The sequence below is a fragment of the Bombina bombina genome, chromosome 1, assembly GCF_027579735.1.
Source record: "Bombina bombina isolate aBomBom1 chromosome 1, aBomBom1.pri, whole genome shotgun sequence".
In the NCBI taxonomy this organism is placed as follows: domain Eukaryota; kingdom Metazoa; phylum Chordata; class Amphibia; order Anura; family Bombinatoridae; genus Bombina; species Bombina bombina.
This window is the reverse complement of record NC_069499.1, coordinates 77,689,416-77,716,538: the sequence shown is the minus strand read 5'-3', so window position 1 is coordinate 77,716,538 and position 27,123 is coordinate 77,689,416. Positions and strand designations below refer to the sequence as shown.

The window sequence follows — 27,123 nt, the reverse complement described above, 5'->3', positions numbered from 1 at the left end:
AACCAGTTTCAAAGAAGGAACGTTTGTTGCACAATTTGGATGTTGTTCGCGCTCTAAAATTCTATTTAGATGCTACAAAGGATTTTAGACAAACATCTTCCTTGTTTGTTGTTTATTCTGGTAAAAGGAGAGGTCAAAAAGCAACTTCTACCTCTCTCTCTTTTTGGATTAAAAGCATCATCAGATTGGCTTACGAGACTGCCGGACGGCAGCCTCCCGAAAGAATCACAGCTCATTCCACTAGGGCTGTGGCTTCCACATGGGCCTTCAAGAACGAGGCTTCTGTTGATCAGATATGTAGGGCAGCGACTTGGTCTTCACTGCACACTTTTACCAAATTTTACAAGTTTGATACTTTTGCTTCTTCTGAGGCTATTTTTGGGAGAAAGGTTTTGCAAGCCGTGGTGCCTTCCATTTAGGTGACCTGATTTGCTCCCTCCCTTCATCCGTGTCCTAAAGCTTTGGTATTGGTTCCCACAAGTAAGGATGACGCCGTGGACCGGACACACCTATGTTGGAGAAAACAGAATTTATGTTTACCTGATAAATTACTTTCTCCAACGGTGTGTCCGGTCCACGGCCCGCCCTGGTTTTTTTAATCAGGTCTGATAATTTATTTTCTTTAACTACAGTCACCACGGTACCATATGGTTTCTCCTATGCAAATATTCCTCCTTAACGTCGGTCGAATGACTGGGGTAGGCGGAGCCTAGGAGGGATCATGTGACCAGCTTTGCTGGGCTCTTTGCCATTTCCTGTTGGGGAAGAGAATATCCCACAAGTAAGGATGACGCCGTGGACCGGACACACCGTTGGAGAAAGTAATTTATCAGGTAAACATAAATTCTGTTTTTAACTATTTTAGCTATTAAATAGTTCTTAACTATTTAATAGCTCTTGTACCTGGTTAAAATAAATACAAAGTTACCTGTAAAATAAATATAAATCCTAAAATAGCTATAATATAATTATAATTTATATTGTAGCTATATTAGGATTTATTTTACAGGTAAGTATTTAGCTTTAAATTGGAATAATTTATTTAATAATAGTTAATTAATTTCGTTAGATTTAAATTATATTTAACTTAGGGGGGGTGTTAGTATTAGGGTTAGACTTAGCTTTAGGGGTTAATACATTTATTAGAATAGCGGCGAGATTCGGTCGGCAGATTAGGGGTTAATAATTGAAGTTAGGTGTCGGCGATGTTAGGGAGGGCAGATTAGGGGTTAATACTATTTATGATAGGGTTAGTGAGGCGGATTAGGGGTTAATAACTTTATTATAGTAGCGCTCAGGTCCGGTCGGCAGATTAGGGGTTAATAAGTGTAGGCAGGTGGAGGCGACGTTGTGGGGGGCAGATTAGGGGTTAATAAATATAAAACAGGGGTCGGCGGTGTTAGGGGCAGCAGATTAGGGGTACATAAGGATAACGTAGGTGGCGGCGCTTTGCGGTCGGCAGATTAGGGGTTAATAAGTGTAGGCAGGTGGAGGCGACGTTGAAGGGGGCAGATTAGGGGTTAATAAATATAATACAGGGGTCGGCGGTGTTAGGGGCAGCAGATTAGGGGTACATAAGGATAACGTAGGTGGCGGTCGGCAGATTAGGGGTTAAACATTTTTTTTAGAGTGTCGGCGTTGTGGGGGGACCTCGGTTTAGGGGTACATAGGTAGATTATGGGTGTTAGTGTACTTTAGAGTACAGTAGTTAAGAGCTTTAGAAACCGGCGTTAGCCCAGAAAGCTCTTAACTACTGACTTTTTTCCTGCGGCTGGAGTTTTGTCATTAGATGTCTAACGCTCACTTCAGAAACGACTCTAAATACCGGAGTTAGAAAAATCCCATTGAAAAGATAGGATACGCAATTTACGTAAGGGGATCTGCGGTATGGAAAAGTCGCGGCTGGAAAGTGAGCGTTAGACCCTATTTTGAGTGACTCCAAATACCGGCGGTAGCCTAAAACCAGCGTTAGGAGCCTCTAACGCTGGTTTTCACGTCTAACGCCAAACTCTAAATCTAGGCCTGTGTGAATCAATAAAATAAATTCTATTGCTTTCATACCTATATCATGTTGTATAGAGGTATAAAGGGCAGTGACATCAACTGAGAAATTTATATCTAGACTTCCATTTTACCTTTTTCAATTTGTTTAAAGGGACCCTGAACCCAAATTTTTTCTTTCATGATTCAGATAGAGCAGGCAATTTTAAGCAACTTTCTAATTTACTCCTATTATCATTTTTTATTCATTCTCTTAATATCTTTATTTGAAAAAGAAGGCATCTAAGCTATTTTTCGTTCAGTACTCTGGACAGCATGTTTATTGATAGGTGAATTTATCCACCAATCGGCAAGAACAACCTAGGTTGTTCACCAAAAAATGGGCCGGCATCTAAACTTACATTCTTGCATTTCAAATAAAGATACCAAGAGAATGAAGAACATTTGATAATAGGAGTAAATTAAAAAGTTGCTTAAAATTACATGCTCTATCTGAATCGCGAAAGAAAAAAAAAAGTTCAGTGTCTCTTTTTAATAATGTTGTTGTGTCTTTAATGTAGCTAGACAGATTTCTAACCTATGGCTGCAGAATAGAATCACCTAATCAGAGAGGGGTTCATTTAAAGAATCAATACCCGCAATGATGGGCCTACCCGGAGGTGATGTAGGATATTGGGGGAAATAGTGAAAAATAGGAGTGACTGGATATTGAGGAGTAAGAGCTTCCTGAACTGCCTCATTAATGATGTTGTGTCTTGCATAAAGGTTAATTCCTATCATCACATTTTTATATTGTTTAGTGGGATTACACTGAAGTTAACTATATACATCTTTGTCTTCTAATTGCCTCTTGGCCTCGGCAATGTAGTCCTCTGAGAACAACTACGTTGCCCCTTTTATCTGATTGTCTTATGATCAGATTTTCATCATCGGCTATTTTTATTTTTATTTTTTAAAGCTGTCTTTTCTTGAATAGTAAAATTATATTTGCCTTTTCTAGATATTTCTATCTTGTGTAAGGATATTAGTTTTTCTTCAATGGTTTTCTGAAAGATGTCTAAAGCTTTGGATCTAGTATGTATAGGGTAAAAATGACTTTTCTTTTTTAAATGCGAGAGGCAGATATCCCTTTTCATTGGTCAGACCTGTATTGATTTGAACCCCATCTTGCTGAAGATCTTGTAAATCCACTATACTACAATAATCTGAAAAGTTTAGATCATTATTGGCTATGGCGTCAGTGTTGCTTACCACGACTTCCATATCATTTTGTTCCTGCTTGCCACTTTCATCATTAAAATGCTTTTGCAGCGTGATTTTACGGACAAATTTATTAGTGTCCAAAATGGTCTCAAAGGGATTGAAGTGGCTGGCAGAGACACAATTGAGACCCTTAGATAAAACATCAATCTTAGACAATATAACATTTGATAAGTTGATAACATCTGCATTCATTATGCGTAGTTCTTCTGCACCATTTGTGATCTGGTGGCTTATGTCCTGGGGGAAGTTCCTTGTTGTCTTCCTTCTGCTTGCATTTGTTTGAGCACTTTCCCTTGTTTAACCCCTTCTCCCTCTGTTTTTTTTTCTTCTTCCCATGGGAGAAGTCTGGTGCGCCTCGTTTTTTGACTGTGAGTTAGATGTTTCTGGTACCGGTGTGTCCTCATATGATCTTAGCACAGATGGTACATTTGTTTCTTCCATGGCATCCCCATCTGACGAGTCGAATTCGTATTCCGTATCTGAAAATGTTACTGATTTTTCCCTTTTTGTTGCAATTGCCTTTCTTGTTTTTTGTTATAATTCCTTTAAAGGGACAGTCAAGTCCAAAAATAACTTTCATGATTTAAATAGGGCATGTAATTTTAAACAACTTCCCAATGTACTTTTATCACCAATTTTTCTTCTCTTGGTATTCTTAGTTGAAAGCTAAACCTAGGAGGTTCATATGCTAATTTCTTAGACCTTGAAGACTGCCTCTAATCTGAATGCATTTTGACCACTAGAGGGCATTAGTTCATGTCTTTCATATAGATACAACATTGAGCTCATGCACGTAAAGTGACCTAGGAGTGAGCACTGATTGGCTAAAATGCAAGTCTGTCAAAGTAACTGAAATAAGGGGGCAGTCTGCAGAGACTTAGATACAAGGTTATTACAGAATTAAAACATGTATTTCTATAACTGTGTTGGTTATGCAAAACTGGGGAATGGGTAATAAAGGGATTATCTTTCTTTTTAAACAACAAAAATTATTGTGTTGACTGTCCCTTTAATATCTCTGTCTAGGAAAATCATCTTGATTCCATTTATAGACTTGTTTGGAGTCATAGTCCTTATCACGTGTCATTTTCCTTGATTTGAATTGCCATAATTCCTGTTTAAAAGTGTGCACGCTTTGTTCAAATTTTTTTTTTTTTTTTTTTTTTTTTTTTTTTTTTAAATCTTTATCTTGTTGGAAAATGAGCTTTTCTTGTGTCTCTTTAAGTTCCAACAACAGATCTTTATGCTGATCTTTTTTTAAATCGATAAGCAGATCTATTAATGCAAAAGAGCATGCATCTAAAATGGCATTCCATTTTGAAATAACGTTTGTGTTAACTATAAATGAGGGAAATGTTCTAATGCGCAGACCTCTAGGAATGCGCTTTTCATGTTTGTACAGAAGAAATGACTTAATATTGAGATCTAATTTATATCCCTCTTTCTAAGTGTATCAATTTAAAAAAATAAACTGTCCAGAGTGTGCACAATGTCATCATAGAAATCTGATGATTCTTCTCTGAAATCTTTGAATACATATGATTGTTCAGAGTACTCATCCATGATGGTGTGATATATAGTGCCTTTAACTAGATATAATAAAACCAAGTACTGACCCAAATTATGTAATAGAAAGATGAAACCCACCTCGTCTTCAGCTGTTAACTGCCGTATAATGACCTTACGTAATTCCTTTTGCAGACCAACCTGCTAACGGATAAACGTTACTTTTCCGTGGCGTACTGAGTCTGGCTAGCTTCCTTCTCAGACCTTGCTGTAAGTAAGTAGATAAGCCTGTCTTCTGTAAGTCGCGTCGGCTCATAGGCAAGAAAAGCAGAATCGACAAAGTATACACACAAAAAATCTTGCCTGTCCGGAGCGCTGTCAGCGGTCTCTTCCTCCTTGTATCCTCCGGTCTCTCTTGTGTGCGGCATACAGCACAATGGAGAGTGGACGGGAGCTTCCTCCCTGTAGGTCCAATGCCAGTGCAGCTAGAAAGGTACAATGCGAGTGCACTTTTCATTTCTACCTGCAGGTGGCACTGTTCTGTTCTTTCTCGTGTGTGTGTATATGTGTGTGTGTATATATAAAGAGGATGGACTTAAGAATTACTATGTCTACATTGCAATAGAGGGAAGGAATTTTACCCCTCTGAGAGTAATTGCATGGTGCATCAGGCATATGTGATGCCTGTACTCTGGACAGTGTGTAAAAATTATACTACAAGTTTGGAGGAGATATATTCCATTACTTGCCATGTGGTTTATTATGTGTATTACGATATATGTATATATCACTTGCCTTTCTGTTTCCTTGCAATAATTTTGACATTTGATTGTATTTGTCAAATTAATTTGGTTAGATTGTCACCTTGACATTGGGAAGACCAAGCATAGATCCTATATGGAAATTTCAAGACACCATATCCTTCCTAGATGTTAGGGGTGCCCTCTGAAATAGGTGTTGCTTGGTTTCCCACTAGGTTTCAATTACCATCTTTCAGTCACAATTTACCTATGCACTTAACATCCTATGCATAAATGTTCATAATATTCTTCAGAGCTATTTAACATAGTTGTGTTCACTATCCGTTTTAGCAAACATAGATCCTCAATGATTAACATGTTGGCCGATTAGTGCAGGGATTGCACTGCCATCCTCTGTTAGAGGTGTTGTTTGTTAATTCAAGCTAATTGCTGACTGAGTGAATGTTGCGAATTTGATGTCCTAGGACTGTGTGACCTTAGCTCTCTGTGCATTCTTTGTGGTTCCCATGTAAAGCCAGTATCGGGGTCTCTGTCTGGTATAGGCTTGCAGGAACTGTGCTGCACCGTTTTCAACTTTCCCTGATAGGGATGTATGTTAAGGTTATTTCTTTCATGTAATTAACAAGAGTCCATGAGCTAGTGACGTATGGGATATACATTCCTACCAGGAGGGGCAAAGTTTCCCAAACCTTAAAATGCCTATAAATACACCCCTCACCACACCCACAAATCAGTTTTACAAACTTTGCCTCCAAGGGAGGTGGTGAAGTAAGTTTGTGCTAGATTCTACGTTGATATGCGCTCCGCAGCAAGTTGGAGCCCGGTTTTCCTCTCAGCGTGCAGTGAATGTCAGAGGGATGTGAAGAGAGTATTGCCTATTGAATGCAGTGATCTCCTTCTACGGGGTCTATTTCATAAGGTTCTCTGTTATCGGTCGTAGAGATTCATCTCTTACCTCCCTTTTCAGATCGACGATATACTCTTATATTTACCATTTCCTCTACTGATTCTCGTTTCAGTACTGGTTTGGCTTTCTACAAACATGTAGATGAGTGTCCTGGGGTAAGTAAGTCTTATTTTCTGTGACACTCTAAGCTATGGTTGGGCACTTTATTTATAAAGTTCTAAATATATGTATTCAAACATTTATTTGCCTTGACTCAGAATGTTCAACTTTCCTTATTTCCAGACAGTCAGTTTCATATTTGGGATTATGCATTGAATTATCATATTTTTTCTTACCTCAAAAATTTGACTTTTTTCCCTGTGGGCTGTTAGGCTCGCGGGGGCTGAAAATGCTTCATTTTATTGCGTCATTCTTGGCGCGGACTTTTTTGGCGCAAAAATTCTTTTCCGTTTCCGGCGTCATACGTGTCGCCGGAAGTTGCGTCATTTTTTGACGTTATTTTGCGCCAAAAATGTCGGCGTTCCGGATGTGGCGTCATTTTTGGCGCCAAAAGCATTTAGGCGCCAAATAATGTGGGCGTCTTATTTGGCGCTAAAAAATATGGGCGTCGCTTTTGTCTCCACATTATTTCAGTCTCATTTTTCATTTGCTTCTGGTTGCTAGAAGCTTGATGTTTGGCATTTTTTCCCATTCCTGAAACTGTCTTATAAGGAATTTGATCTATTTTGCTTTATATGTTGTTTTTTCTCTTACATATTGCAAGATGTCTCACGTTGCATCTGAGCCAGAAGATACTACAGGAAAACCACTGCCTGCTGGATCTACCAAAGCTAAGTGTATCTGCTGTAAACTTTTGGTAGCTATTCCTCCAGCTGTTGTTTGTAATAATTGTCATGACAAACTTGTTAAAGCAGATAATATTTCCTTTAGTGATGTACCATTGCCTGTTGCAGTTCCCTCAACATCTAAGGTGCAGAATGTTCCTGATAACATAAGAGATTTTGTTTCTGAATCCATAAAGAAGGCTTTGTCTGTTATTTCTCCTTCTAGTAATCGTAAAAAGTCTTTTAAATCTTCTCTCTCTACAGATGAATTTTTAAATGAACACCATCATTCTGATTCTTTGGACTCTTCTGGTTCAGAGGATTCTATCTCAGAGATTGATGCTGATAAATCTTCATATTTATTTAAGATGGAATTTATTCGCTCTTTACTTAAAGAAGTACTAATTGCTTTAGAAATAGAGGATTCTAGTCCTCTTGATACTAATTCTATACGTTTGGATAAGGTTTTTAAAGCTCCTGCGGTTATTCCAGAAGTCTTTCCTGTTCCTAATGCTATTTCTAGTAATCTCCAAGATTCTGAGGGAATGCTCGTTTGTTCTGCTAATAGCTCCGGCATGGCCTCACAGGTTTTGGTATGCGGATCTTGTCCGGATGGCATCTTGCCAACCATGGACTCTTCCGTTAAGACCAGACCTTCTGTCACAAGGTCCTTTTTTCCATCCGGATCTGAAATCCTTAAATTTAAAGGTATGGAGATTGAACGCTTGATTCTTGGTCAAAGAGGTTTCTCTGACTCCGTGATTAATACTATGTTACAGGCTCGTAAATCTGTATCTCGAGAGATATATTATAGAGTCTGGAAGACTTATATTTCTTGGTGTCTTTCTCATCATTTTTCCTGGCATTCTTTTAGAATACCGAGAATTTTACAGTTTCTTCAGGATGGTTTAGATAAGGGTTTGTCCGCAAATTCTTTGAAAGGACAAATCTCCGCTCTTTCTGTTCTTTTTCACAGAAAGATTGCTATTCTTCCTGATATTCATTGTTTTGTACAAGCTTTGGTTCGTATAAAACCTGTCATTAAGTCAATTTCTCCTCCTTGGAGTTTGAATTTGGTTCTGGGAGCTCTTCAAGCTCCTCCGTTTGAACCTATGCATTCATTGGACATTAAATTACTTTCTTGGAAAGTTTTGTTCCTTTTGGCCATCTCTTCTGCCAGAAGAGTTTCTGAATTATCTGCTCTTTCTTGTGAGTCTCCTTTTCTGATTTTTCATCAGGATAAGGCGGTGTTGCGAACTTCTTTTGAATTTTTACCTAAAGTTGTGAATTCCAACAACATTAGTAGAGAAATTGTGGTTCCTTCATTATGTCCTAATCCTAAGAATTCTAAGGAGAAATCGTTGCATTCTTTGGATGTTGTTAGAGCTTTGAAATATTATGTTGAAGCTACGAAATCTTTCCGTAAGACTTCTAGTCTATTTGTTATCTTTTCCGGTTCTAGGAAAGGCCAGAAAGCTTCTGCCATTTCTTTGGCATCTTGGTTGAAATCTTTAATTCATCTTGCCTATGTTGAGTCGGGTAAAATTCCGCCTCAGAGAATTTCAGCTCATTCTACTAGGTCAGTATCTACTTCCTGGGCGTTTAGGAATGAAGCTTCGGTTGACCAGATCTGCAAAGCAGCAACTTGGTCCTCTTTGCATACTTTTACTAAATTCTACCATTTTGATGTATTTTCTTCTTCTGAAGCAGTTTTTGGTAGAAAAGTTCTTCAGGCAGCGGTTTCAGTTTGAATCTTCTGCTAATGTTTTTTGTTAAACTTTATTTTGGGTGTGGATTATTTTCAGCAGGAATTGGCTGTCTTTATTTTATCCCTCCCTCTCTAGTGACTCTTGTGTGGAAAGATCCACATCTTGGGTAGTCATTATCCCATACGTCACTAGCTCATGGACTCTTGTTAATTACATGAAAGAAAACATAATTTATGTAAGAACTTACCTGATAAATTCATTTCTTTCATATTAACAAGAGTCCATGAGGCCCACCCTTTTTTGTGGTGGTTATGATTTTTTTGTATAAAGCACAATTATTCCAATTCCTTATTTTATATGCTTCGCACTTTTTTTCTTATCACCCCACTTCTTGGCTATTCGTTAAACTGATTTGTGGGTGTGGTGAGGGGTGTATTTATAGGCATTTTAAGGTTTGGGAAACTTTGCCCCTCCTGGTAGGAATGTATATCCCATACGTCACTAGCTCATGGACTCTTGTTAATATGAAAGAAATGAATTTATCAGGTAAGTTCTTACATAAATTATGTTTTTTACCAATTAAAATGAAAATGCTGATATCCCTGTATTTTGTGTAGTTACTTATTTGGTCTCTACAAACTTCTCTCTCTCTCAAAGTTGTTCTTAATATATATTTCAAGGGTCTGCATTTTCAATCCTTTAAACAGGTTCAGCTGTGTCTAAGGGCACAGCGCAATTCTAAAAACAGCCTACTCCCCTCATTCTTTTTAATGTATGTATGTATATATATATATATATATATATATATATATATATATATATATATATATATATATATATATATATATATATATATATATATATATATATATATATATATATATATATATATATATATATATATATATATATATATATATAATGTGTGTGTAGCTAGAAGGCAGAGCAGTTAACCTAATGGCTGACAGAGGGCTATAGTGCACTGCATTACACTTGCAATCCTCTCTGGTAGTCAGGGTTTAAAAATAAGTGGACATTTTTCTTCCTCCACTAAGGAGAAACATCTGGCAGAAGAGGGGTAAGGAAGTGACTGTAACGCACAGGAGTTGCTGCTTTCTCCCAGGGTCTTCATGTGCTGGCAATAGAAGAAAAGGCCACAGCACAAAGGGAAGTGATGTGTGAATCTAGCCCCTTGTGCTGTCATGTAAAGTATATAGACCCCAGCAGTACAGCAGAGCAGGTTCACAGACTGACACTGTGGGAACCTACAGCAGCAAGGCTGTACATTAACCTGTCCAGGCTCACTGGGTAAGGGTAACAAACACGGCAACACCGACTCCTCAGAGACACTGCAGAAAAACTGTCACTAAGAAAATCTCATTGCTGAAAGTGAAAAAAAGTTCTGCCTCTGGGGTTTTGATTTCCTTTGCTACACTGTGATAGTGAGATTGGCCGAGAGCCATATTATTACATTATAGTTGTGAGCTAAAAATAACTCAATTATATTATGGCTTTTTCTCCAACATTGGTGTGTCCGGTCCACGGCGTCATCCTTACTTGTGGGATATTCTCTTCCCCAACAGGAAATGGCAAAGAGTCCCAGCAAAGCTGGTCACATGATCCCTCCTAGGCTCCGCCCACCCCAGTCATTCTCTTTGCCGTTGCACAGGCAACATCTCCACGGAGATGGTTAAGAGTTTTTTGGTGTTTAAATGTAGTTTTATTCTTCTATCAAGTGTTTGTTATTTTAAAATAGTGCTGGTATGTACTATTTACTCTGAAACAGAAAAGGATGAAGATTTCTGTTTGTAAGAGGAAGATGATTTTAGCAGACAGTAACTGAAATCAATTGCTGTTTCCACACAGGACTGTTGAGATGAAGTAACTTCAGTTGGGGGAAACAGTTAGCAGTCTTTTCTGCTTAAGGTATGACTAGCCATATTTCTAACAAGACCATGTAATGCTGGAAGGCTGTCATTTCCCCTCATGGGGACCAGTAAGCCATTTTCTTAGTTAAACATAAAAGAATAAAGGGCTTAAAAAAGGGCTTAAAAACTGGTAGACATTTTTCTGGGCTAAAACAGTTGCTTTACTAGGCATATTATGCAGATTCTAACTAATTATTGGTATTATAATCTTGGGGAACGTTTAGAAAAACGGCAGGCACTGTGTTGGACACCTTTTTCAGATGGGGGCCTTTCTAGTTATAGACAGAGCCTCATTCTGGGACTGTATAGGGGTTAAATGTAAAAACGGCTCCGGTTCCGTTAATTTAAGGGTTAAAGCTCTGAAATTTGGTGTGCAATACTTTTAATGCTTTAAGACACTGTGGTGAAATTTTGGTGAATTTTGAACAATTCCTTCATACTTTTTCACATATTCAGTAATAAAGTGTTTTCAGTTTGAAATTTAAAGTGACAGTAACGGTTTTATTTTAAAACGTTTTTTGTGCTTTGTTGACAAGTTTAAGCCTGTTTAACATGTCTGTACCATCAGATAAGCTATGTTCTATATGTATGAAAGCCAATGTGTCTCCCCATTTAAATTTATGTGATAATTGTGCCATAGTGTCCAAACAAAGGACAGTAATGCAACAGATAATGATATTGCCCAAGATGATTCCTCAAATGAGGGGAGTAAACATGATACTACATCATCTCCTACTGTGTCTACACCAGTTATGCCCACACAGGAGGCCCCTAGTACATCTAGTGCGCCAATACTTATTACCATGCAACAATTAACGGCTGTAATGGATAACTCCATAGCAAATCTTTTATCCAAAATGCCTACTTATCAGAGAAAGCGCGATTGCTCTGTTTTAAACACTGAAGAGCAAGAGAACGCTGATGATAACTGTTCTGACATACCCTCACACCAATCTCAAGGGGCCATGAGGGAGGTTTTGTCTGATGGAGAAATTTCAGATTCAGGAAAAATTTCTCATCAAGCTGAACCTGATGTTGTGACATTTAAATTTTAAATTAGAACATCTCATTCTCCGCGCACTGCTTAAGGAGGTGTTATCTACTCTGGATGATTGTGACAATTTGGTCATTCCAGAGAAATTATGTAAGATGGACAAGTTCCTAGAGGTTCCGGTGCCCCCCGACGCTTTTCCTATACCCAAGCGGGTGGCGGACATAGTAAATAAAGAGTGGGAAAGGCCCAGCATACCTTTTGTTCCCCCCCCTATATTTAAGAAATTATTTCCTATAGTCGACCCCAGAAAGGACTTATGGCAGACAGTCCCCAAGGTCGAGGGGGCGGTTTCTACTCTAAACAAACGCACTACTATTCCTATCGAAGATAGTTGTGCTTTCAAAGATCCTATGGATAAGAAATTAGAGGGTTTGCTTAAAAAGATTTTTGTACAGCAAGGTTACCTTCTACAACCAATTTCATGCATTGTTCCTGTCACTACGGCAGCGTGTTTCTGGTTCGAGGAACTAGAAAAATCGCTCAGTAAAGAATCTTCGTATGAGGAGGTTATGGACAGAGTTCAAGCACTTAAATTGGCTAACTCTTTTGTTTTAGATGCCGCTTTGCAATTAGCTAGATTAGCGGCGAAAAATTCAGGGTTTGCTGTCGTGGCGCGCAGAGTGCTTTGGCTAAAGTCTTGGTCAGCGGATGTGTCTTCCAAGACAAAATTGCTTAACATTCCTTTCAAAGGTAAAACATTATTTGGACCTGATTTGAAAGAGATTATTTCAGACATCACTGGGGGAAAGGGCCACGCCCTCCCACAGGATAGGTCTTTTAAGGCTAATAATAAGCCTAATTTTCGTCCCTTTCGCAGAAACGGACCAGTCTCAAATTCTGTATCCTCTAAGCAAGAGGGTAATACTTCACAACCCAAACCAGCCTGGAAACCAATGCAAGGCTGGAACAAGGGTAAGCAGGCCAAGAAGCCTACCACTGCTACCAAAACAGCATGAAGGGATAGCCCCCGATCCGGGACCGGATCTAGTGGGGGCAGACTTTCTCTCTTTGCTCAGGCTTGGGCAAGAGATGTTCAGGATCCTTGGGCGCTAGAAATAGTTTCTCAAGGTTATCTCCTGGAATTCAAGGAACTACCCCCAAGGGGAAGGTTCCACAGGTCTCAATTATCTTCAAACCAAATAAAGAGACAGGCATTCTTACATTGTGTAGAAGACCTGTTAAAGATGGGAGTGATACATCCAGTTCCAATAAGAGAACAAGGAATGGGATTTTATTCCAATCTGTTCATAGTTCCCAAAAAAGAGGGAACATTCAGACCAATTTTGGATCTAAAGATCCTAAACAAATTTCTCAGGGTACCATCGTTCAAAATGGAAACTATTCGAACGATCCTACCTACTATCCAGGAAAATCAATTTATGACTACCGTGGATTTAAAGGATGCGTACCTACATATTCCTATCCACAAGGAACATCATCAGTTCCTAAGGTTCGCTTTTCTGGACAAGCATTACCAGTTTGTGGCACTTCCATTTGGATTAGCCACTGCTCCAAGGATTTTCACAAAGGTACTAGGGTCCCTTCTAGCGGTTCTAAGACCAAGGGGCATTGCAGTAGTACCTTACTTGGACGACATCCTGATTCAAGCGTCGTCCCTGTCAAAAGCAAAGGCTCATACGGACATCGTCCTAGCCTTTCTCAGATCTCACGGATGGAAGGTGAACAAAGAAAAAAGTTCTCTGTCCCCGTCAACAAGAGTTCCCTTCTTGGGAACAATAATAGATTCCTTAGAAATGATGATTTTTCTGACAGAGGTCAGAAAATCAAAACTTCTAAGCTCTTGTCAAGTACTTCATTCTGTTCCTCGTCCTTCCATAGCGCAGTGCATGGAAGTAATAGGATTGATGGTTGCAACAATGGACATAGTTCCTTTTGCACGAATTCATCTAAGACCATTACAACTGTGCATGCTCAGACAGTGGAATGGGGATTATACAGACTTGTCTCCGACGATTCAAGTAGATCAAAAGACCAGAGATTCACTCCGTTGGTGGCTGACCCTGGACAATCTGTCACAGGGAATGAGCTTCCGCAGACCAGAGTGGGTCATTGTCACGACCGACGCCAGCCTAGTGGGCTGGGGCGCGGTCTGGGAATCCCTGAAAGCTCAGGGTCTATGGTCTCGGGAAGAGTCTCTTCTCCCGATAAACATTCTGGAACTGAGAGCGATATTCAATGCTCTCAGAGCTTGGCCTCAACTAGCAAAGGCCAAATTCATAAGGTTTCAGTCAGACAACATGACGACCGTTGCATATATCAATCATCAGGGGGGAACAAGGACTTCCCTGGCGATGAAAGAAGTGACCAAGATAATTCAATGGGCGGAGGATCACTCCTGCCACTTGTCTGCGATCCACATCCCAGGAGTGGAAAATTGGGAAGCGGATTTTCTGAGTCGTCAGACATTCCATCCGGGGGAGTGGGAACTCCATCCGGAAATCTTTGCCCAAATAACTCAATTATGGGGCATTCCAGACATCGATCTGATGGTGTCTCGTCAGAACTTCAAGGTTCCTTGCTACGGGTCCAGATCCAGGGATCCCAAGGCGACTCTAGTAGATGCACTAGTAGCACCTTGGACCTTCAACCTAGCTTATGTATTCCCACCGTTTCCTCTCATCCCCAGGCTGGTAGCCAGGATCAATCAGGAGAGGGCCTCGGTGATCTTGATAGCTCCTGCGTGGCCACGCAGGACTTGGTATGCAGACCTGGTCAATATGTCATCGGCTCCACCATGGAAGCTACCTTTGAGACAGGACCTTCTTGTTCAGGGTCCATTCGAACATCCGAATCTGGTTTCCCTCCAACTGACGGCTTGGAGATTGAACGCTTGATTTTATCAAAGCGTGGGTTTTCAGATTCTGTAATAGATACTCTGATTCAGGCTAGAAAGCCTGTAACTAGAAAAATTTACCATAAAATATGGAAAAAATATATCTGTTGGTGTGAATCTAAAGGATTCCCATGGAACAAGATAAAAATTCCTAAGATTCTATCCTTTCTACAAGAAGGTTTGGAGAAAGGATTATCTGCAAGTTCTCTGAAGGGACAGATCTCTGCTTTATCTGTTTTACTTCACAAAAGACTGGCAGCTGTGCCAGATGTTCAAGCATTTGTTCAGGCTCTGGTTAGGATCAAGCCTGTTTACAGACCTTTGACTCCTCCCTGGAGTCTAAATCTAGTTCTTTCAGTTCTTCAAGGGGTTCCGTTTGAACCCTTACATTCCGTAGATATTAAGTTATTATCTTGGAAAGTTTTGTTTTTGGTTGCAATTTCTTCTGCTAGAAGAGTTTCAGAGTTATCTGCTCTGCAGTGTTCTCCGCCCTATCTGGTGTTCCATGCAGATAAGGTGGTTTTGCGTACTAAGCCTGGTTTTCTTCCGAAAGTTGTTTCCAACAAAAATATTAACCAGGAGATAGTTGTACCTTCTTTGTGTCCGAATCCAGTTTCAAAGAAGGAACGTTTGTTACACAATTTGGACGTAGTCCGTGCTCTAAAATTCTATTTAGAGGCTACTAAAGATTTCAGACAAACATCTTCCTTGTTTGTTGTTTATTCTGGTAAAAGGAGAGGTCAAAAAGCGACTTCTACCTCTCTTTCCTTTTGGCTTAAAAGCATTATCCGATTGGCTTATGAGACTGCCGGACGGCAGCCTCCTGAAAGAATCACAGCTCACTCCACTAGGGCTGTGGCTTCCACATGGGCCTTCAAGAACGAGGCTTCTGTTGACCAGATATGTAAGGCAGCGTCTTGGTCTTCACTGCACACTTTTGCCAAATTTTACAAATTTGATACTTTTGCTTCTTCGGAGGCTATTTTTGGGAGAAAGGTTTTGCAAGCCGTGGTGCCTTCCATTTAGGTGACCTGATTTGCTCCCTCCCTTCATCCGTGTCCTAAAGCTTTGGTATTGGTTCACACAAGTGAGGATGACGCCGTGGACCGGACACACCAATGTTGGAGAAAACAGAATTTATGCTTACCTGATAAATTACTTTCTCCAACGGTGTGTCCGGTCCACGGCCCGCCCTGGTTTTTTTAATCAGGTCTGATGAATTATTTTCTCTAACTACAGTCACCACGGTATCATATGGTTTCTCCTATATATATTTCCTCCTGTCCGTCGGTCGAATGACTGGGGTGGGCGGAGCCTAGGAGGGATCATGTGACCAGCTTTGCTGGGACTCTTTGCCATTTCCTGTTGGGGAAGAGAATATCCCACAAGTAAGGATGACGCCGTGGACCGGACACACCGTTGGAGAAAGTAATTTATCAGGTAAGCATAAATTCTGTTTTTAATTTATTTTATACTATTAATGATTTTAATTCATGGGGTATTTAGTTTTCGGATTTACAAAGGGCCACACAAAATAGTTGGTGAACAAAATGTGTCCCATGTGCTGTAGTTTGTGTAGTTCTGCTGTAGATTATGAACTATATTGGCAGGTTGAATTGTTTATTTAAGTTTATTAAGACCTCCAGGTATATTCTTTTGAAACATATTATTTTTTCTTTATATTCTTTAGGTTACTGGAGCCTGTTGTCTTTTCCTGGCAGGTAAAGTAGAAGAAACGCCAAAAAAATGTAAAGATATAATCAAAACTGCGAGGAGTTTATTAAACGATGTGCAGTTTGGCCAATTTGGAGATGACCCAAAAGTAAGGAGATTGTTACTTTTATTTTCAACATTTCTTAAAAATTTATTAAATTGAATTTTTTTTATCTGGTTTTTTTTCCCCTGTATTTTTACAAAACGTTTAGTCCTTGTAGATTTTAAAAGCTTGTAGTGCAGTAGGTCTGAAATTATCAATACACATAAAACCGGATGCAAACTTTTGCCTATAGACTTTTGAAAAAAATATTTTCTGCTTTGCTAGAAACATATGATATACAGAATTGCATAAGGGTGGTTCATACAAGTGTTTTTGAGAGTGAAATACTTTGTGAAATAGTACTTCAGACAATATATATATATATATATATATAATTTCTTCCTCTCTCCACCCTTCGGACACCCTTGACTTACTGTGATGCAAAGTATTCTGTGTGCATGGTTTGTTTTTAGGTCAGATCAACAGCAAGTACTGCTTTGATATATTGATTTGAAACAATTGTTTACTAACTTATGTATTCACATTATATGTTGCCAAAACTTCACAACATTAGAGGTTTTGCTTAAAAGGAGAATAGTTTGGCTATTTTGGCATTTTTATCATGCCCCGGCTTAATTATGTTTAATGCCCTCATCTAAATGCAGTAGCACCCAAGTGTTTTCTCACATTTATGATGGGAATCCCTTGAATTAAATTACAGGAAAGGAGAACAAAATAAATAATGAAAGTATATTGCAAAGTTGTTTTACTACATATAAATAAACCAATAAGCAAGCGCTATCCAGGGTGCTGAACCTAAAATAGGCCGTCTCGTAAGCTTTACATTCCTGCTTTTGAAATAAAGAACGAAGAAAAATTGATAATAGTAGTAAATTAGAAAGTTGCTTAAAATTGTGTGCACTATCTGAATCATGAAAGAAAAAATTTAGGTTGAGTGCCCCTTTAATAAAAATCACTTCCATGTGTATATATTGATGGTTCTTATGCACGTTGATTCTATACAACCATATAAATGACTCGCTTCCTTGGTCCATGTTTCTGCATTTCAGGAAGAAGTTATGGTCCTTGAAAGAATCCTTCTACAAACAATAAAATTTGACCTGCAAGTGGAGCATCCTTACCAGTTTCTTCTAAGATATGCTAAACAACTAAAAGGTGTAGACCACATTATCACTAGATGATTTCTCTTTGGGGGGTTTTATTTAAGGGCTTTTGTTAACTTTTTAATTTTTTTTGTTTAGGTGACAAGAACAAGATACAAAAGTTGGTACAGATGGCATGGACATTTGTAAATGACAGGTATGTTCTCGTTTTCCTATTTTTTTTTTTTTTTTTTTTATATATATATATCAATTGCTTGAGAAAGTAATTTATAAAATGAAATTTATTGCAATTTTCTTTTATGGTTAGTCTGCCCCTCCCACCCCCCATAGTAATGTGTGTGTATACATTATATGTATTATATATATCCCTCTTCTTTTGCTCATGCTAGACATTTAAGTGATTACGATTTTCTTGTGCGTGTAACACCATTTTAGTAGCCCGTCATTGATAATATTTGAGATTACACCTTACTAGTGTTTCTATGGAGAGGCATAAGTCCTGATTTGATACTAAACCTTCTTTCAGTAGAACCACATATTATTATGCTGGCTTTTCCTGCTATGGTGATGCATTTTTTTTATTACATTTTATTAATCTAACATAATCACCAAGTATCTTTTTATTGCTATTAGTAAAGTATAATTGTCTACAGTCTACCATTTTAGTGTGTTAAATGCTCATTTGTGTGTTTATCATTTCATAAGGGACAGTATACACCAACATTTTTCTTATTTAAAAAGATAGATGATCCTTTTATTACCCATTCCCCGTTTTTGCATAACCAACACAGTTATATTAATATACTTTTTACCTCTGTGATTATCTTGTATCTAAGCCTCTGCAGACCGCCTCCTTATCTAAGTGCTTTTGACAGACATGCAGTGTAGTCAATCAGTGAAGACTCCTAAATAACTTCACAGGAGTGAGCACAATGTTATCTATATGACACACATGAACTAAAACTGTCTGTGAAAAACTTTCAAAATGCTCTGAGCTAAGAGGTGGTTTTCTTCAACGGTTTAGAAATCAGTTTGAGCCTACCTAGGTTTAGCTTTTCAAAAATACCACCAAGGGAACAAAGCAAATTTGATGATAAAAGTAAATTGGAAAGTTGTTTAAAATGGCATGCCCTATCTGAATCATTAAAGTTTAGTTTTGACTTTACTGTCCCTTTAATCTTTTTTTTCTTTAAAAATATGCAGATATTTTCATATTGCCTCCTAAAAATACACACCTTTTTTGTAGTCTATCAATTTCACTACTGAACACTGAGGTACACTATTAGTAAAGCTCCCCTTCTTTGAATGTGTTCGGTTTAATTTCAAGCTCTCTTTGGTATCGTAGCTTAAAGGTAAAGTTTACTCAAAATTTTCTCCCCTTTAATTTGTTCCCAATTATCCACTTTACCTGCTGGAGTGTATTAAATTGTTTACAAGTATTTCCTTTACCCTTATATTGGCATTTTAAATAGTTGATTTAGCCTGTGGTATCCCCACATATTCTGAAAAGTTTCTAGCCTTGGGTCCAAGCTATAGATAAGCTGTGTAAACACAGCCAGCAGAAGAAATTACACTTCCAGTGGGGTATAGAAGAGATAAGGTAATAAAATGTTAGTTTTCCATTGCTCTCTCCAAATATTGGTCTTTGGTTTATAGGCAGATATAAGATAAATAAGCATGTATATACATAATGTGATAAAGTAATAAGATCTGATTATACCTACAAGCTCAATCCATTTTATTAGGTTGTGGCTTCAAAACACAAAACCAGCTATTTCATATACATAAATAAACCTTAAAAAGCAAATTTCATACATTTTTATACCCTGCAGCTGGTAGAAAAACTAATTTTTAACACATTAAGGGAAAAACTATTTTACAGTATACTGTCCCTTTTAAAAGGCCATTAAACAACACCTAACTTTTTTGGTTACAAATTGTGCTTTTTTTCACCATGCTCCCTAAAGATGCCAGACATCTAAATCTGTAGCCTAGGTCTTCAAAATGCTGCAAATTGCCTATGTTAGCTATTGGATTTGAAGGTTTTATCATTTGTTTTTTGACCCCTCTTGGGAGCGTGAGCACAATTTTTACACAAAAGGAAAGATGTTAAATGTCCTCTTAAAGGAACATTCAAGTCATAATTAGACATTCATGATTTAGATAGAACATACAATTTTAAACAACTTTCCAATTTACTTCTATTATTTAATTTGTGTTCTTATTTTGTTATCCTCTGAAAGTTTATCTAGGTAAGCTCAGGAGCAGCAAAGCAACTGGGTGTTAGCTGCTGATTGGTGACTGCATTTATATGCCTATTATTATTGGCTCCCCCATGTGTTTAGTTAGCAACCAGTAGTGCATAGCTTCTCCTTCGACGAATGAAGCAAATTTGATAATAGAAGTAAATTGGAAAGTTTATATTTTCATGTTCTACCTAAATCATGAAATAAAATGTTTGGCTCCCTATAAATGGACAGTAAACACCTTGAGATTACAAAACATTTCTGTTGTGCTGCTATAGAATAACATACCGACCAAATCTAAATATTTTTGAAATAAACTATAATTCTTTTTACTGCAATTGTTTTTCAATAGCCAAACTGCCTTATTTGGAGGAGCCAATCTGAGCCTCGGTTTTTAGACTACAAGGCTAGCTGCTGTCATATTAGTAAAAAGTGCATTATTTTGCAGTTATTATCCTTTAAAGCCAATTGGGGTAAGATATGTAGCAGGGTATTAGTCTTGAGAAGTCAGCAGGCTGCATTTACAACGTTGTGAATTATAATATCATCAATTTCCACAGCTACAATACATGAAAAAAGAGGGAAATACATAATGAAAGTATTTAGCAAAATGTGTTTCATTATGGATAACTAAATATTTTATACTAGTCCTAAAGCCGTGTTCACGGGCCATTTTCTGCAGTGCAGCTGTCCGGCCTGCCTACCCTCTCTGCTGTCTGATTCTCACGGCGGGCACTGCTGATCCTTCCTTACGGCAGGGTATGTTTTTTTGCACTGCAGTCTCTACTGTGCATGACTGCATCAGACCAACATAACTGGCCTTTTATAATATAGCATAATCTCAAGGTGTTTAATTTACTTTTAAGGCATTTCACCCTCAAATTATCCCTGAGGGCCACACAAAAGAGAGCCTTCCGTTCCTAGGAGATTCTTTATCAGTGCGGGGACATGCATTGCAAAAGATATTCTCTTATAATATAGAAAAATAGACGTAAGAAGCAAATAATAGGGTGTAGCATGGAATCGAGGATAAGAGATAAATATTGGAGCTTTAAAGGGATATGAAGTCCATAATTTCTCTTGTAAGGTGTATCCAGTCCACGGATCATCCATTACTTGTGGGATATTCTCATTCCCAACAGGAAGTTGCAAGAGGACACCCACAGCAGAGCTGTTATATTGCTCCTCCCCTAACTGCCATATCCAGTCATTCTCTTGCAACTCTTAACGCATGGAGGTAGTAAGAGAGAGTGGTGAAAAATAGTTAGTTTTTTTTATCTTCAATCAAAAGTTTATTTTAAATAGTACCAGAGTTGTACTATTTTATCCCAGGCAGTAAATAGAAGAAGAATCTGCCTGAGTTTTCTATGATCTTAGCAGGTTGTAACTAAGATCCATTGCTGTTCTCACATATGTCTGAGGAGAGAGGTAACTTCAGCGGGAGAATGGCGTGCAGTTTACTCTGCTATGAGGTATGTGCAGTTACAATTTTTTCTAGAATTGGAAATGCTAGAAAATGCTGCTGATACCGGATTAATGTAAGTTAAGCCTGAATACAGTGATTTAATAGCGACTGGTATCATGCTTACTCTCAGGGGTAATACCCTTATAAAATTGCAATATAAAACGTTTGCTGGCATGTTTAATCGTTTTTATATATGCTTTGGTGATAAAACTTTATTGGGGCCTAGTTTTTTTCCACATGGCTGGCTTAAATTTTGCCTAGAAACAGTTTCCTGAGGCTTTCCACTGTTGTAGTATGAGTGGGAAGGGCCTATTTTAGCGCTTTTTTGCGCAGTTAAAATTACAGACTGAGACATCCAGCTTTCCTCAGAAGTCCCCTGAATGCTATAGGACATCTCTAAAGGGCTCAAAGGCTTCCCAAAGTCGTTTATTGGGGAAGGTAGGGCCACAGCAGAGCTGTGGCAGTTTGTTGTGACTGTCAAAAAACATTTTTTGATCCGTTTTTTTGAACTAATCATCCATTTGCAAGTGGGTGCAATGCTCTGTTAGCTTATTATACACTCTGTAAAAAATTTGTTTGTGTAACTGCCTTTTTTCACTGTTTTTCAAATTCTGACAAAATTTGTTTCTCTTAAAGGCACAGTACCGTTTTTAATATTTTCTTGTTAACTTGATTTAAAGTGTTTTCCAAGCTTGCTGGTCTCATTGCTAGTCTGTGTAAACATGTCTGACATAGAGGAAACTCCTTGTTCATTATGTTTAAAAGCCATGGTGGAACCCCCTCTTAGAATGTGTACCAAATGTACTGATTTCACTTTAAGCAATAAAGATCATAGTCTGTCTTTAAAAAATTTATCACCAGAGGAATCTGAAGAGGGGGAAGTTATGCCGACTAACTCTCCCCACGTGTCAGATCCTTTGACTCACGCTCAAGGGACTCACGCTCAAATGGCGCTAAGTACATCTAGGGCGCCCATAGCAATTACTTTACAAGACATGGCGGCAGTCATGGATAATACACTGTCAGCGGTATTAGCCAGACTACCTGAATTTAGAGGTAAGCGAGATAGCTCTGGGGTTAGACGAAATGCAGAGCATACTGACGCTTTAAGAACCATGTCTGATACTGCCTCACAATATGCAGAAGCTGAGGAAGGAGAGCTTCAGTCTGTGGGTGATGTTTCTGACTCAGGTAGGATACCTGATTCTGATATTTCTACATTTAAATGTAAGCTTGAACACCTCCGCGTGCTGCTCAGAGGTTTTAGCTGCTCTGAATGACTGAATTACAGAAATTATTACTAAGGAATGGGATAGACCAGGTGTGCCGTTCTCTCCCCCTCCTATTTTTAGAAAAATGTTTCCAATAGACGCCACCACACGGGACTCATGGCAGACAGTCCCTAAGGTGGAGGGAGCAGTTTCTACTCTAGCAAAGCGTACTACTATCCCTGTCGAGGACAGTTGTGCTTTTTTAGATCCAATGGATAAGAAATTAGGTTACCTTAAGAAAGTGTTTATTCAACAAGGTTTTATCCTACAGCCCCTTGCATGCATTGCTCCTGTCACTGCTGCGGCATTCTGGTTTGAGTCTCTGGAAGAGGCTTTACAGGTAGCGACTCCATTGGATGACATACTTGGCAAGCTTAGGGCACTTAAGCTAGCCAATTCTTTTGTTTCTGATGCCATTGTTCATTTGACTAAACTAACGGCTAAGAATTCTGGTTTTGCTATACAGGGCGCTATGGCTTAAATCATGGTCAGCTGACGTGACTTCAAAATCTAAGCTACTTAACATTCCCTTCAAGGGGCAGACCCTATTCGGGCCTGGTTTGAAGGAGATTATTGCTGATATCACTGGAGGAAAAGGTCATGCCCTTCATCAGGACAGGTCCAAATCAAGGGCCAAACAGTCTAATTTGTGTGCCTTTCGAAACTTCAAGGCAGGTGCGGCATCAACTTCCTCTAATGCAAAACAAGAGGGAACTTTTGCTCAGTCCAAGACGGTCTGGAGACCAAACCAGACCTGGAACAAAGGTAAGCAGGCCAAAAAGCCTGCTGCTGCCTCTAAGACAGCATGAAGGAACGTCCCCCTATCCGGTAACTGATCTAGTAGGGGGCAGACTTTCACTCTTTGCCCAGGTGTGGGCAAGAGATGTCCAGGATCCCTGGGCGCTGGAAATTATATCCCAGGGATATCTTCTGGATTTCAAAGCTTCCCCCCAAAAGGGATATTTCACCTTTCACAATTATCTGCAAACCAGATAAAGAGAGAGGCATTCTTACACTGTGTACGAGACCTCCTAGTTATGGGAGTGATCCATCCAGTTCCAAAGGAGGAACAGGGACAGGACAGGGTTTTTACTCAAATCTGTTTGTGGTTCCCAAAAAAGAGGGAACCTTCAGACCAATTTTGGATCTAAAGATCTTAAACAAATTCCTCAGAGTTCCATCATTCAAGATGGAAACTATTCGTACCATCCTACCTATGATCCAGGAGGGTCAATATATGACTACAGTGGATTTAAAGGATGCTTACCTTCACATTCCGATACACAAAGATCATCATCGGTTTCTCAGGTTTGCCTTTCTAGACAGGCATTACCAGTTTGTAGCCCTTCCCTTTGGATTAACTACAGCCCTAAGAATCTTTACGAAGGTTCTGGGGTCACTTCTGGCGGTCCTAAGACAGCGGTGCATATCAGTGGCCCCTTATTCAGACGACATCCTGATACAGGCGTCAAACTTCCAAATTCCCAAGTCTCATACGGACGTAGTACTGGCATTTCTGAGATCGCATGGGTGGAAAGTGAACGAGGAAAAGAGTTCTCTATCCCCACTCACAAGAGTTTCCTTCCTAGGGACTCTGATAGATTCTGTAGAAATGAAAATTTACCTGACGGAGTCCAGGTTATCAAAGCTTCTAAATTCCTGCCGTGTTCTTCATTCCATTCCGCGCCCTTCGGTGGCTCAGTGCATGGAAGTAATCGGCTTAATGGTAGCGGCAATGGACATAGTGCCGTTTGCACGACTACATCTCAGACCGCTGCAACTATGCATGCTCAGTCAGTGGAACGGGGATTACACAGATTTGTCCCCTCTACTAAATCTGGATCAAGAGACCAGGGATTCTCTTCTCTGGTGGCTATCTTGGGTCCATCTGTCCAAAGGTATGACCTTTTGCAGGCCAGATTGGACAATTGTAACAACAGATGCCAGCCTTCTGGGTTGGGGTGCAGTCTGGAACTCCCTGAAGGCTCAGGGATCGTTGACTCGGGAGGAGACGCTCCTTCCAATAAATATTCTGGAACTGAGAGCGATATTCAATGCTCTTCAGGCTTGGCCACAGTTAGCAAATCTGAGGTACATCAGATTTCAGTCGGACAACATCACGACTGTGGCTTACATCAACCATCAAGGGGGAACAAGAAGTTCCCTAGCGATGTTAGAAGTCTCAAAGATAATTCGCTGGGCAGAGATTCACTCTTGCCACCTATCAGCTATCCATATCCCAGGTGTAGAGAACTGGGAGGCGGATTTTCTAAGTCGTCAGACTTTTCATCCGGGAGAGTCGGAACTCCATCCGGAGGTGTTTGCCCAATTGATTCATCATTGGGGAAAACCAGAACTGGATCTCATGGCGTCTCGCCAGAACGCCAAGCTTCCTTCCGCCAAGGTCAAGCAGGAGAGAGCATCAGTGATTTTGATAGCGCCTGCGTGGCCACGCAGGACCTGGTATGCAGATCTGGTGGACATGTCATCCTTTCCACCATGGACTCTGCCTCTGAAACAGGACCTTCTACGTCGGGGTCCTTTCAACCATCCAAATCTAATTTCTCTGAGACTGACTGCATGGAGATTGAACGCTTGATTTTATCAAAGCGTAGCTTCTCCAAGTCAGTCATTGATACCTTAATACAGGCACGAAAGCCTGTTACCAGGAAAATTTACCATAAGATATGGCGTAGATATCTTTATTGGTGTGAATCCAAAGGTTACTCATGGAATAAGATCAGGATTCCCAGAATATTATCCTTTCTTCAAGATGGTTTGGAAAAAGGATAGTCAGCTAGTTCCTTAAAAGGACAGATTTCTGCTCTGTCTATTCTTTTGCACAAGTGTCTGGTAGATGTTCCAGACGTTCAGGCATTTTGTCAGGCTTTGGTTAGAATCAAGCCTGTGTTTAAACCTGTTGCTCCCCCATGGAGCTTAAATTTGGTTCTTAAGGTTCTTCAAGGAGTTCCGTTTGAACCTCTTCATTCCATAGATATCAAACTTTTATCTTGGAAAGTTCTTTTTTTGGTAGCTATTTCCTCGGCTCGTAGAGTCTCCGAGTTATCTGCTTTACAATGTGATTCTCCTTATCTGATCTTCCATACGGATAAGGTAGTCCTGCGTACCAAACCTGGGTTTTTACCTAAGGTGGTATCTAACAAGAATATTAAGCAAGAGATTGTTGTTCCATCCTTGTGTCCTAACCCTTCTTCAAAGAAGGAACGTTTATTACATCTGGACGTGGTTCATGCTTTAAAGTTTTACTTACAAGCTACTAAAGATTTTCGTCAAACATCTGCTTTGTTTGTTGTCTACTCTGGACAGAGGAGAGGTCAAAAGGCTTCGGCAACCTCTTTCTTTTTGGCTAAGAAGCATAATCCGCTTAGCCTATGAGACTGCTGGACAGCAGCCCCCTGAAAGGATTACAGCTCATTCTTCTAGAGCTGTGGCTTCCACTTGGGCCTTTAAAAATGAGGCTTCTGTTGAACAGATTTGCAAGGCGGCGACTTGGTCTTCGCTTCATACTTTTTCCAAATTCTACAAATTTGATACTTTTGCTTCTTCGGAGGCTATTTTTGGGAGACAGGTTTTACAGGCAGTGGTACCTTCCGTTTGAGTTCCTGCCTTGTCCCTCCCTTCATCCGTGTACCTTAGCTTTGGTATTGGTATCCCACAAGTAATGGATGATCCGTGGACTGGATACACCTTACAAGAGAAAACGCAATTTATGCTTACCTGATAAATTTATTTCTCTTGTGGTGTATCCAGTCCACGGCCCGCCCTGTCATTTTAAGGCAGGTAATTTTTTCATTTAAACTACAGTCACCACTGCACCCTATGGTTTCTCCTTTCTCTGCGTGTTTTCGGTCGAATGACTGGATATGGCAGTTAGGGGAGGAGCTATATAACAGCTCTGCTGTGGGTGTCCTCTTGCAACTTCCTGTTGGGAATGAGAATATCCCACAAGTAATGGATGATCCGTGGACTGGATACACCACAAGAGAAATAAATGTATCAGGTAAGCATAAATTGTGTTTTTTCTTTCATGATTTAGATAGAGCATGCAATTTTAAACAACTTTCTAATTTACTTCTATTATCTAATATGCTTCATTCTCTTGATATACATTGCTGAAAAGCATATCTAGATAGTCTCAGTAGCTGACGAATGGTTACTGCACATAGATGCCTCGTGTCATTGGCTCACCCATGTGCATTGCTATTTCTTCAACAAAGGATATCTAAAGAATGAAGCAAATTAGAAAATAGAAGTAAATTGGAATGTTTAAAACTGTATTCTCTACTTGAATCATGAAAGAGAAAAAAAATTGGGTTTAGTGTCCCTTTAAATCTGAATATAGATAGTACTAGTGTAATAGATTTTCTGAATTGTAATTGTGATCTAATTTGGGAAGAGGATGACAAATAGTCTGCTACATAGTCGCTGAATTG

General features: G+C 39.3%; 1 protein-coding gene across 3 annotated transcripts in view; it reads left to right on the top strand.

Annotated features, from left to right (window-relative positions):
• The window catches only part of CCNK (cyclin K), a 71,332-nt gene that overhangs the window by 24,664 nt on the left and 19,545 nt on the right, over nt 1–27,123 (top strand). For all 3 annotated transcript variants that reach the window (XM_053697482.1, XM_053697483.1, XM_053697481.1), the window contains exons 4-6: nt 16,498–16,629; nt 17,634–17,739; nt 17,826–17,883. In XM_053697482.1, the coding sequence (XP_053553457.1) occupies nt 16,498–16,629; nt 17,634–17,739; nt 17,826–17,883 (296 nt within the window). The remainder of the gene's footprint in view (nt 1–16,497; nt 16,630–17,633; nt 17,740–17,825; nt 17,884–27,123) is intronic.